The 13,415-nt window shown below is 43.9% G+C and overlaps 1 protein-coding gene across 1 annotated transcript in view; it reads left to right on the top strand.

Annotated features, from left to right (window-relative positions):
* parp9 (poly(ADP-ribose) polymerase family member 9) overlaps positions 1 to 13,415 on the top strand; it is a 123,593-nt gene that overhangs the window by 90,360 nt on the left and 19,818 nt on the right. The window contains exon 9 of the mRNA XM_070873614.1: positions 8,449 to 8,600. Within this exon, the coding sequence (XP_070729715.1) occupies positions 8,449 to 8,600 (152 nt within the window). The remainder of the gene's footprint in view (positions 1 to 8,448; positions 8,601 to 13,415) is intronic.

Raw genomic sequence — 13,415 nt, 5'->3', positions numbered from 1 at the left:
ATCAACAACATAAACAATATATACAAACATCACCAACACCAACACCCAATCCTCTACCCACTCCCACATCTCTCTTCCCCCCCCCTCCAAGTGAGCCCCATTCTCCTCTTGATGGGTTGCCCATCCCCATGCCGACCCATACCCCTGCTCCTCACCGCATCGGTACCAGCACGTGGTGCAGCAGTCCACCCAGAGCGCTGCTGTCATGTTCATCGGGGAGAGAATGGAGATGGTGAGATGGAAGACGCTGGTATCTCCGGACCCTCTGGTTCTGTCAACCTGGCTGGTATGGCATTGGGGGGGTTCCATGCCATATCCCAAGACCATCGATTGCCGCATGGCATTGACAGAGTCGACAGTTCGCTGCACCGCGGTGATCAGCAGCGACATACTGTTGATATGCTGCTCTGCAAACGAGACGATGTTGGCAGCTATCCCAGCCATGGCTTGGAGGAGGTCTCGACCTAGGTCGATGCTCGTCCTTGACAGCTAAACCATTTCCTGCATTGCTTCCACCCGTCTTGCATCATCATCTCCTTGCTGCATCAACCTGGGTGGATGTGGCTTGGTGGCTTTAATGGTACGGGTGCAGCACTTCACAATGCTTGGTCCCACTTCCTCCGAGTCGAAGCCCAAAAACTCAGACCCCGATACTGATGTTGGGCGCACAGGTGGCACATGTCAAGAGGATGGAGTCCTCCTCTTCCACCTCCTCGAGCTCAAGTGGGACAAACACTGGGCCTTCCCCCTGCTCTTCCTCCTGGTCTTCATCTCTGTGGGTTGCGGGGGTGGATGCGGGGGCTATAGGGGATGTTGAATGGGGGGGTGGGGGATGGTGGGGGGGCAGAAGGAGTGGCTGGGGTGGGCTCCTGATGAGGTCGCGGTGGATGGTGTTGACGTTGCACACGGCCTTTGTGTGCCAGGGGCGGATGGGGTGCCTAAGTCGGTGCTCTCCGATTCATCATCTGTAAGTACAATACAACATTTCTGCGTTTAGCAGCGGGGGGGCGGAGGGGGGGGGGTGGGGGTTTGGTGAGGGGGAGCGGTTGTTACTGCTGACAGGAGTACCGGTTTCAGGGACTATCATGGCTACATCACCACACCCTAAATGCCGACAGACAGTACATTAAAATGCATTTGACATCACATTACATGACCATGCATGACATGTGTGTAACACAGACCGGAGATTCGGATAAACTTATCATTTTGTAGCACGGGATCGGCACCATCACATGTGGTGGTACAGGGGTGGTCACCCACCAACGCCAAGGCTCGCTCCTTGATGTCAGTCACTTCATAAGAACAAAAGAACATAAGAAATAGGAACAGGAGTGGGCCATACAGCCCCTCGAGCCTGCCCTGCCATTCAATAAGATCATGGCTGATCTGATCATGGACTCAGCTCCACCTCCCTGCCCGCACGCCATAACCCTTTATTACCTTATCGTTTAATAAACTGCCTATTTCTGCCTTAAATTTATTCATTGTACCAGCTTCTACAGCTCTCCGAGGCAGCGAATTCCACAGATTTACAACCCTCTGAGAGAAGAAATTTCTCCTCATAGTTTTAAATGGGTGGCCCCTTATTCTAAGATCATGCCCTCTAGTTCTAGTCTCCCCCATCAGTGGAAACATTCTCTCTGCATCCACCTTGTCAAGCCCCCTCATAATCTTATACGTTTCGATAAGATCACCTCTCATTCTTCTGAATTCCAATGAGTAGAGGCCCAACCTACTCAACCTTTTCTCATAAGTCAACCCCCTCATCTTCGGAATCAACCTAGTGAACCTTCTCTGAACTGCCTCCAAAGCAAGTATATCCTTTTGTAAATATGGAAACCAAAACTGCACGCAGTATTCCAGGTGTGGCCTCAGCAATACCCTGTATAGCTGTAGCAAGACTTCCCTGCTTTTATATTCGATCCCCTTTGCAATAAAGACCAAGATTCCATTGGCCTTCCTGATCACTTGCTGTACCTGCATACTATCCTTTTCTGTTTCATGTACAAGTACCCCCAGGTCCCACTGTACTGCGGCACTTTGCAATCTTTCTCCATTTAAATAATAACATGCTTTTTGATTTTTTTCTGCCAAAGTGCATGATCTCACACTTTCCAACGTTATACTCCATCTGCCAAATTTTTGCCCACTCACTTAGCCTGTCTATGTCCTTTTGCAGATTTTTTTGTGTCCTCCTCACACATTGCTTTTCCTCCCATCTTTGTATCGTCAGGAAACTTGGCTACGTTACACTCAGTCCCTTCTTCCAAGTCGTTAATATAGATTGTAAATAGTTGGAGCCTCAGCACTGATCCCTGTGGCACCCCACTAGTTCCTGGTTGCCAACCTGAAAATGACCCATTTATCCTGACTCTCTGTTTTCTGTTAGCCAATCCTCTATCCATGCTAATATATTACCTCAACCCCATGAACTTTTATCTTGTGCAGTAACCTTTTATGTGGCACCTTGTCAAATGCCTTCTGGAAGTCCAAATACACCCATCCACTAGTTTCCCCTTATCCACCCTGTTTGTTACATCCTCAAAGAATTCCAACAAATTTGTCAAACATGACTTCCCCTTCATAAATCCATGCTGACTTTGCCTAACTGAATTTTGCTTTTCCAAATGTCCTGTTACTGCTTCTTTAATAATGGACTCCAACATTTTCCCAATCCCAGATGTTAGGCTAACTGGTCTATAGTTTCCTGCTTTTTGTCTGCATCTTTTTTTAAATAGGGGCATCACATTTGCAATTTTCCAATCTGCTGGGATCTCCCCAGAATCCAGGGAATTTTGGTAAATTACAACCAATGCATCCAAAATCCCTGCCGCGACTTCTCTTAAGACCCTAGAATGCAAGCCATCAGGTCCAGGGGATTTATCTGCCTTTAGTCCCATTATCTTACCTCTGTTGGGCCCCCTCCCGTGCCACACTGCTTTGGCAGAAATAAAAGTTGCAATCTTTAACCGGTTTGCAGATGCAACACACACACACACACACACAACGGCTACATATATTTTTTCAGTAGTACGGGAATGCAACAATAAGATCTTTGCTTGCTCTTGCTGCCGCTACCACATTGTTCCAACTCTTCCTGCACTGGTCTCCATCACAAACCATGATGCCCACTGCGGACACGGCCTCCCTAATCTCCCGCCAAATGTGTTTATATTGGGACAGGGCTGGCTTGCCACGACCATCCCTGGTGAGCTCTCTGTAACGGGCTCTACTTCAGAGACAAGTGGCTCCAGCTCATCATCTGTAAACCAGGGAGCTCTGAGCCTCCCTGCATTCGACTTCCTGGCAGCTTTTCTACCACTCATGATGGGTTTTCAAGGTGGGTGTCTGATGATTCTCTTCCCTCTCTCAATGACTTCCCTCTGTAGCTGTCAGGTGCAAGTCACTCACAGGATTTTATGAGCATGTACAGCTGACCCCTCAGCCCCAATCGCGGGAAAAGTGAGGTCATCAGACCAAAAAAACTACTAAAAATAAATTTCAAATCTCACGCAAGTGCAGTACACAGCCTCTGATCTTTCCCAAGTTGAGAGGCCTGCACCTACCGCCGACTCCTGCTACCGACCGATGCCTCCCGCTGCCTGCCGCTCCCGCTCCCGCTCCCACCGACAAAACCAGGATGAATCGCGCCAATCGGCCCCAATGGTAGCGGGCAGTAAAAAATCACACACCGCCCAGGGACCGCCGAAAAACGGGCAGAACTTAGGTTTGATCAAATTCGGGCCCATAGACTTTTCAACTATAAATTGCATGTTATCTCCAGTTCCTTTAATGTCCATCTCCAGCTGCACATTCTCTAAAGATGATAATTGTGGTTGGTGAAGATTATTTGAATAGCTTAATCTAAGACCTCCTCAAATATATCCGAAAGGCTGCCGTTATGAGGTCTCATTTTTAATAGTCATATTCTAGGTGCACATTGAAGCGCTCACTGCATCCTTAGGAGCTAGACAAATCCCAGTGCCCTCATCAATTATTTCTACAGTAACTTGTGTATCATGCTGGAACTAGGCCCAACATGGATTCACATTGAACTATCCTTAATTATATTTAAAGGAGAAAGAGCTTTAATTTATATAGAAACGTTTGTGTCCCCAGTATGTACCAAAGTGTTTCACAGCCAATGGATTACTTTTGAACTGCAGTCACTGTTATATAGGTAATTACAGCAGCCAATGTGTGCACAATAAGGTCGCACAAACAGCGAGTGTGATGATGACCAGTAAATCTGTTCTGGTGGTGTTGGTTGAGGGATAGCTGTTGGTGAACTCCTCAGCTGTTCTTCAAATAGTATCATGGGATATTTTACATATATGTGAACTGGCAGACGGGATTTGAGTTTAACTTCTCAAGTGAAAGATAGTGTGACAGTACTGTATTGAATTGTCAGTAGATTGTACGTCTTGGAATAGGGACTGAAGCCCACAAACCTTTGACTTGGAGACCATCAATTGAGCCAAACCGGCATATTAAACCCGCAAAGTTAGAAAAACATTGTGAACCATAGACGTTTACAGCACAGAAGGAAGCCACTTGGACCATCGTGTAGCTTTTTGAAATCCCAAACTAATCTCACTGCCTCATAGCCCTTTATCTTTCTCTGTTTCAAATATTTATCCAATTTTCTCTTAAAACTATTTCTCTGATCAGCAGTCCTCTATGGCAAAGCATTCCATGCGCCAAGAACTGTCTGTGTAAAGAGATTCCAACTAACTACTCATTTCACTCTCCTAATTTTAAATTGATGGGCTCCTGTTGTTGACTCTGCAACCAAATGTAGTCTTTCTGCAGTCACTCGATCAAAACCCTTCATTTACTAAATCTCCTCTTAATCATATTTGCATCCATGGAAATATCACAACCAAAGTTTCCCATCCTTGCTATCATCCTGATGAATCTACATTGTACATGTTCTATGGGTTTAATATTGTTTCTGTAATGGGTTGCACAAAATTCTATAGTACTGTAATCGTGGTCTAACCAATGTTTTGTACAAATTCATTATGAATTTTTTTACTTTTGTACACTATGCCCCTATTTATAAAACCCCAAATGCTGTTGCCATTTTATGGCTTTGTCTACCAGTACTTGTACTTTTAAGGAATTATGTGTTTCAACCTGTAGGTCTCTCTGCTCATACTTTCAGCATCTTTCCATTGCGTATATACTCCCATTCATTGATTTTCATTCCAAACTGTTTTACATCACACCTATACACACTAAAGTGCATCTGCCCCCTGTTTGCCCATTTTGCAAACCTATGTCTTCCTGAAGTCTTTTCAAGTTCTTCTCACTACTTGTCAAACTCACTACTTTTGTGCTGCCAGCAAATTTTGAGAGTGCCCAAATCATCTGTATATACTGAGAACAAAAGTGGATCAGCACTAGTACAGCAAAATACAGCACTTCCAACCCTTCTTCAATCCTAACAACATTCATTTATTTTAACTTTATTATCTGTCTGTTAAAAACCAAATTTGTTATTCATACTGCTAGAAATCAACTTTCTATCCATGCTGCTAGATTTCCTCATACCATAAGCCTGAATTTTACAAACCTCTTGTAAGACATTTTAGTAAATTCTCTCTGAAAATCCATTCCTGTTATTTATTCTATCCAAACTCATAATATACAGTAGAATCCTGATTTGTGTATTTGTTTTATTATAAATGTAATTGTATCTAGAGAACGTTTTTCTAATATAATATTGGAGAGACCAAGCGTAGATTGAGTGACCGCTTTTCAGTCCACAAGTGTGACCCTGAGCTTCCGGTCATCTGTCACTTTAATTCTCCACTCCATTCCCACTCTAACCTCTCTGTCCTCGGCCTCCTACACTGTTCCAACGAAGCTCAATGCAAACTCGAGGAACAGCACCTCATCTTTTGTTTAGGCACTTTATAGCCTTCTGGACTCATCGTCGAGTTCAATAATTTCAGAACGTAACAGCTGCCAATCTGTGGCTCCCTTTCCAGCCACCCCCCCACCACCCCCACTGAGCCTATTTATTTCATTCATTTCTTCTCCTTGTCTCTAATGGCAATTGGTCATTATCCCGCCATTCACACCCTATCTTGACTAATGTTTTTCTAAATCCTAGCATTACCATTTGAATTTGGGCCATTATCCCTTTTGTCTCTCTAATCTCTCTTGTCTTCCAACCTATCACAGACCTTCCCTTTTGTTCTTTCTTCTCCTCCCCCTTTCAGTGCTTGTTAATAATCTGTTCTTTCCGAACACTCTCCAGTTCTGATGAAGGGTCATCAACCCGAAACATTAACTCTGCTTCCTCTCCACAGATGCTGCCTGACCTGCTAAGATTTCCAGCATTTTCTGTTTTTATTCCAGATTCCAGCATCTGCAGTAATTTGCTTTTGTATTAATGTTTCTCTAACGGTCACTTGGTTTACCTTTATCATCCAATGGAACAAGTCATCATCATCATCATCATAGGCAGCCCCTCGGAATCGAGGAAGACTTTCTTCAACTCCTGACGTGAGTTCTTTGGTGGCTGAACAGTTCAATACAAGAGCCACAGACTCTATCACAGGTGGGACAGATAATCGTTGAGGGAAGGGGTGGGTGGGACTGGTTTGCCGCATGTTCTTTCCGCTGCCTGCGCTTGATTTCTGCATGCTCTCGGCGTTGAGACTCGAGGTGCTCAGCGCCCTCTCGGATGCACTTCCTCCACTTAGGGCGGTCTTTGGCCAGGGACTCCCAGGTGTAAGTGGGGATGTTGCACTTTATCAGGGAGGCTTTGAGGGTGTCCTTGTAGCGTTTCCGCTGCTCACCTTTGGCTCATTTGCCATGAAAGAGCTCCAAGTAGAGCACTTGCTTTGGGAGTCTCGTGTCTGGCATGCGGACTATGTGGCCTGCCCAGCGGAGCTGATCGAGCGTGGTCAGTGCTTCAATGCTGGGGATGTTAGCCTGATTGAGGACGCTGATGTTGGTGCACCTGTCCTCCCAGGGAATTTGTAGGATCTTGCGGAGACATCTTTGGTGATATTTCTCCAGCAACTTGAGGTGTCTATTGTACATGGTCCATGTCTCTGAGCCATACAGGAGGGCAGGTATTACTACAACTCTGTAGACCATGAGCTTGGTGGCAGTTTGGAGGGCCTGGTCTTCAAACACTCTTTTCCTCAGGCGACTGAAGGCTGCACTGGTGCACTGGAGGCAGTGTTGGATCTCGTCGACGATACCTGCTTTTGTTGATAGGAGGCTCCTGAGATATGGGAAGTGGTCCACAGTGTCCAAGGCCGCGCCATGGATCTTGATGACTGGGGGACAGTGCTGTGCGGTGAGGACAGGCTGGTGGAGGACCTTTGTCTTACGGATGTTTAGCGTAAGGCCCATGCTTTCGTACGCCTCAGTAAATACGTTGACTATGTCCTGGAGTATGGCCTCTGTATGTGTGCAGATGCAGGCGTCGTCCGCATACTGTAGCTCGACGACAGAGGTTGGGGTGGTCTTGGATCTGGCCTGGAGACGGCGCAGGTTGAACAGGTTCCCACTGGTTCTGTAGTTTAGTTCCACTCTAGTCGGGAGCTTGTTGACTGTGAGTAAGTAGGTGTAAGTAGGTTGTAAGTAGGTAAGTAAGTAATGGAATAAGCAGTTTGGTAGACATTAAATAAGTAAGCATGCTTTAAGGTTCTTCAGACAACTGACTTTATACTTTCATGTAGTGTCAGCTGTGACTCAATTGGTAGCACTCTCGCCTCTGAGTCAGAAGGTGTGGGTTCAAGTCCCACTCCAGAGACTTGAGCACAAAAAATCTAGGCTGACACACCAGTGCAGTGCTGAGGGACTGCTACACTGTCAGATGTGCCGTCTTTCGGATGAGACATTAAATCCGTCTACTCTCTCAAGTGGACGTAAAAGATCCCATGGCACTACTTTGAAGTTATCCCCGGTGTCCTGGCCAATATTTATCCTTCAATCAACATAACAAAAAAAAACAGATTATCTGGTCCTTATCACAGTGCTGTTTGTGGGAGTTTGCTTGTGTGCAAATTGGCTGCCGCGTTTCCTACATTACAATAGTGACTACATTCCAAAAGTACTTCATTGGCTTCAAAGTACTTTGTGACGTCCGGTGGTCGTGAAAGGTGCTATATAAATCCAAGTCTTTTTATTTATTGATCTGTACTCAGTGGTTATTGTAGTTGTCAGTTTAATTTATATTATAAAGCCACAACAATTTATACTCTGTCCCGTATGTGCTCTGTCTCTTGACCCATAAGAGGATTCTGTGTATATTGATTGCAACCAATTGCACAATAATTTCTTTGAAAGTGAAGTAATTGTAAGAAAGAAAATATACAATCACTTGCATTAATATTTTCATCAAATATATGTAGACCAAACAGCTGTGGCTACATGATGCTAACATTGTGATAACTTTTTTTAAAAATCGTTTCTTAGTTCAGGGGAAAGAAGATTACTTGAAGAGTTTACCAACTAACTGGGGTCCAATTCATAGTTCCGTTTTTTGGAAAATACCAATGGATATGACCAGATTGGAATTTCAAAAACTAATCAATGATTTTACAGATGCAGGTCTCACCATTGTGAAGGTAAATGCAGTTGTTTTTTCAGGAGTACTTTGAAATTGTTAAATTAATCATCTTATTGAACAAAACAAAGATCACAAGATAAGTTTAGACGAAGAAAACCCGTCGGCCCTTTTGATCTTATCCTTCTAGAATACTAACTTTATTGCCTTTCTATTTAGCATCTAGTGTCCTAGCCTCAGCCATCCCTCCTGGAAACGAATTTGTGCTGGTGATCATCCTCTGTTGATGAATACTTACTGTTGTCTGCCTTAAATTTGCTCTTTACAACCCTGAAGGTGCCCTGCTGCCCTACCTTATTTAAAAGTACTGTTTTCAGTTTACTTTCTCTATTCTTTCAGATACCTTGGGGCGGTTTCTTTTCCATTGTCCTGTCTGAAATCGGTTGGGATAAAGGCAAAGAATATAAGAAAATTCAGGCAGTCAGGCCTATCGCTGCCTCACTGTCGGATCGGGATTTCCCTGCCCACAAACTTTGCCGGGACATCTTGGCTGTTGGGTGGGGGGTTGGTGGGGGCGGCACTTAGGAGTCCCAGCAGATTTCCCATTTCTCTGCCAGACGTACCATTGCCACCTAGAACATAAGAATTAGGAGTAGGAGTAGGCCATTCGGCTCCTCGAGCCTGCTCCACCATTCAGTGAAATCATGGCTGATGTTCTACCTCAACTCCACTTTCCTACACTATCCCCATATCCCTTGATTCCCTTAATATCCCAAAATCTATCAATCTCTATTTTGAATTTACTCAAAGACTGAGCCTCCACAGACCTCTGCGGTAGAGAATTCCAAAGATTTACCACCCTCTGAGTGAAGATGATTCTCCTCATCTCAGTCCTAAATGGCCGACTACTTATTCTGAGACTGTGACCCTTGGTTCTAGACTCCTCAGCCAGAGGAAACATCCTCCCTGCATCTACCCTGTCAAGCTCTGTAAGAATTTTATATGTTTCAATGAGATCACCTCTCATTCTTCTAAACTCTAGAGAATATTGGCCAAGTCTACACAATCTCCCCACATAGGAAAATCTGCCCATTCCAGGAATCAGACTGGTGAACCTTCGTTGCACTCCCTCAATGGCAAGTATATCTTTCCTTAGGTAAGGAGGCCAAAACTGTACACAATATTCGAGGTGCGGTCTCACCAGGGCACTATATTATTGCAGTAATATGTCTTTACTCTTGTACTGAAATCCTTTTGTAATAAAGGCCAACATACCATTTGCTTTATTAATTGCTTGCTGTACCTGCATATTAACTTCCAATGTTTTATGTACAAGGACACCCAGGTCCCTCTGAACACCAACATTTCCCAATTTCTCTGCTTTTCTATTTTTCCTACAAAAGTGGATAACTTCACATTTCTTTACATTATATTCCATTTGCCATGTTCTTGCCCACTCACTTAACCTGTCTATATCTCCCTGAAGTCTCTTTGCATCCTCCTCACAACTTACATTCCTACCTAGCTTTGTATCATCAGCAAACTTGGATATATTACATTTGGTCCCCTCATCCAAATCATTGATATAGATTGTGAATGTCTGGGGCCCAAGCACTGATCCATGCGGCACCCACTAGTTACAGCCTGTGTACCCAAAAATGACTCGTTTATTCCTATTCTCTGTTTTCTGTACTTTAACCAATTCTCAATCCATGGTAGTATATTACCCCCAATCCAGTGAGCCCTAATTTTGTTTAATAACCTCTTGTGTGGCACCTTATTGAATGCCTTCTGAAACTCCAAATACACCACATCCACTGTCCCTCCTTATCTATTCTACTAGTTACAACCTCAAAAAACTCTAACAAATTTGTCAAATATGATTTCCCTTTCAAAAATCCATTTTGACTCTGCCCAATCCTATTATTATTTTCTAAGTGCCCTGTTACCACGACCTTAATATTAGATTCTAGCATTTTCCCTGCTACTGGTGTCAGGCTAACTGGTCTATAGTTCCCGTTTTTTCTCCCCCTCCTTTCTTAAATAGCACGGTTACATTAGCTACCTTCCAATCTGCAGGAACCGTTCTAGAATCTATGGAATTTTGGAAGATGACAACCAATGCATTCACTATCTCTATAGCAACCTCTTTCAAAACCCTATAATGTAGGCCATTAGGTCCAGGGGATTTATTGGCTTTCAGTCCTATTAATTTCTGCAGTACTATTTTTTATTACTTATACTAATTTCTTTCAGTCCCTCATTCTCGCTAGATCCTTGGTACACCACTATTTCTGGGAGTTTTTTCATGTTTTGTTCTGTGAAGACAGACACAAAGTATTTGTTTAATTTCTGTTCCATTTCCTTATGCCCCATTATAATTTCTCCTGTCTCAGTCTGTAGGGGACCCACATTTACTTTTGCTAATCTTTTCCTTTTTACATACCTATAGCAGCTTTTACAGTCTGTTTTTATATATCTATTTTCTCTTTCTTGATCAAGTTCTTGGCTCTCCGTTGCTGAATTCTAAAATCCTCCCAATCCTCAGGCTTACTTGGTAACATTATAGCCTCTTTTTTGATCTATTATTATCTTTAACTTCTCTTGGTAGACACGGTTGGACCAATTTTCCTGTGGGGCTTTTGTGCCTTAAAGGAATGTATGTTTGATGTAAATTATGTATTAATTCTTTAAATGCTAGCCATTGCTTGTCTACCGTCATACCTTTTAATGTAGTTTCCCAATCTACCTTAGTCAACTCTCCCCTCATACATACGTAGTTTCCTTTGTTTATATTTAAGATCCTAGTTTTGGATTTAACTAAATCATTTTCAAACTTAATATAAAATTCTATCATATTATGGTCACTCTTCCCTAAGGGCCTCTTTACTACTAGATTTAAAATAGCCTGTTCTCTAGTTGTTTCCTCAACACACTGATCTAGAAAACCATCTTGTATACATTCCATTAATTCGTCTTCTACACTATTACTGCAAATTTGGTTTGCCCAGTCTATATGTAGATTAAAGTCCCCCATGATTATTGTATTATCTTTGTTACATGCACCTCTAATATCCTGATTTATACTGCGCCCTACATTATCACTACCGTTTGGCGGCCTATAAACTACTCCCACTAATGTTTTCTGCCTCTTGCTGTTTCTCAGCTCCACCCAAACTGATTCTACTTCTTGAATTTCCGAGCTAAGATCCTTTCTCTCTACTGTCTTTATCCCATCCTTTATTATCAGGGCTACCCCTCCTCCTTTTCCATTTTGCCTATTTCTTCTAAAAGTTAAGTATCCTGAAATATTTAGTTCCCAACCGTGGTCACTTTGCAACCACGTCTCCGTAATGGCTATGAGATCAAATCAATTAATTTTTATCTGCGCTATTAATTCATCTATTTTGTGGTGAATGTTTTGTGCATTCAGATATAGTGCCTTTAGCTTTGACTTTTTTCTATTTTTCCCTAATGTCACCTGAGTCAGTAATGTGCTATTACCTTTGTTACTCTCTCTGCCCCTTCCTGGCCCACTCTGTTTATTTTTATCCAAAACTCTGCTCTGCTCTAGAGCCTTGATATTTCTTTTGCTGCTTTTAAATTTATTCTCTCCTAAATCCTCCCACCCCACACTGCCTTCATTAGTTTAAATCCCTAGTTATTCGATTTGTCAGGACACTGGTTTCAGGCCGGTTTAAGTGGAGCCCGTCCCAACAGAACAGCTCCCTTTTTCCCCAGTACTGGTGCCAGTGCCCCATGAAGCAAAACCCCTGCCTCCCACACCACTCTTTGAGCCACGCATTTCACCTTCTAATCTGCTTATCTCTATGCCAATTGGCGCATGGCTCAGGTAACAATCCAGAGATTCTTACCCTTGAGGTTTTGCTTTTTAATTTGGACCCCAACTTCTCAAACTCTCTCAGCAGAACCTCATTGCTAGTTCTATCTAAGTTGTCGGTTCTTACATGGACCACGACAACTGGATCCTCCCCATCCCACTCCAAGTTCTTCTCCAGCCGCGAGTAGATGTCATTAACCCTGGCACCGGGCAGGCAACACAACCTTCGGAACTACCAGTCGCGGCTGCAGAGAACAGTATCTATCCCTCTGCTTACATTGTCCTCTACCACTGTATTCCCTTTCATTCCCCTTACTTGAATTGCATCCTGCACCATGGTGCCAGGGTCAGCTTGCTCATCCATCCTGCAGGTTTTTCCCTCATCCACACAGCAGCAAGAACCTCATACCTGTTGGATAAGGACAAATGCCAAGGCTCCTCCAGCACTGAACCTGGGGTCCCCTTACCTGCCTGAGTTGCAGTCACATCCTCATGTCGTGTGACACTGCAGCGCGGTTGTAATACTACTGCTGGCGTTGACGCGGGTTTTGACATGATTGTTAAGGTCAGGATGGACTAGACAGAGCTTGATTTTGAGGCCTCTCCTCATCAATAGTTCCGGAGTCGGGATCCCGGTGAGCGTGTGTTGCCTTGTCCTGTAACTGAGCTGTATGTGTGACAGGCATGTCTGCAAGGAATGCGTTTCAGGCTTTGCTCGATGGTTTGGACTGCCCGCTCCGCTTGACCATTGGACGCGGGTTTGAACGGGGCAGACCTCATGTGTTTTATGCCATTGCGTTTCATGAACTCTTGAAACTCCAGGCTTGTGAAACACGGTCCGTTGTCGCTGACAACGATATCTGGCAGACCATGTGTGGCAAACATGGCTCTCAGGTTCTCAATGGTGGCAGTGGAAATGCTGGATGACATGATCACACATTCTATCCATTTGGAGTATGCATCCACCACCACAAAAAACATTTTACCAAGGAGGGGGCCCGCAAAGTCGATGTGGATTCTAGACCATGGTTTTGA

Source organism: Pristiophorus japonicus, chromosome 3, assembly GCF_044704955.1.
Source record: "Pristiophorus japonicus isolate sPriJap1 chromosome 3, sPriJap1.hap1, whole genome shotgun sequence".
NCBI lineage: Eukaryota > Metazoa > Chordata > Chondrichthyes > Pristiophoridae > Pristiophorus > Pristiophorus japonicus.
Note: the sequence above shows the minus strand (reverse complement) of the source record. Positions and strands in the feature narration are given on the sequence as shown.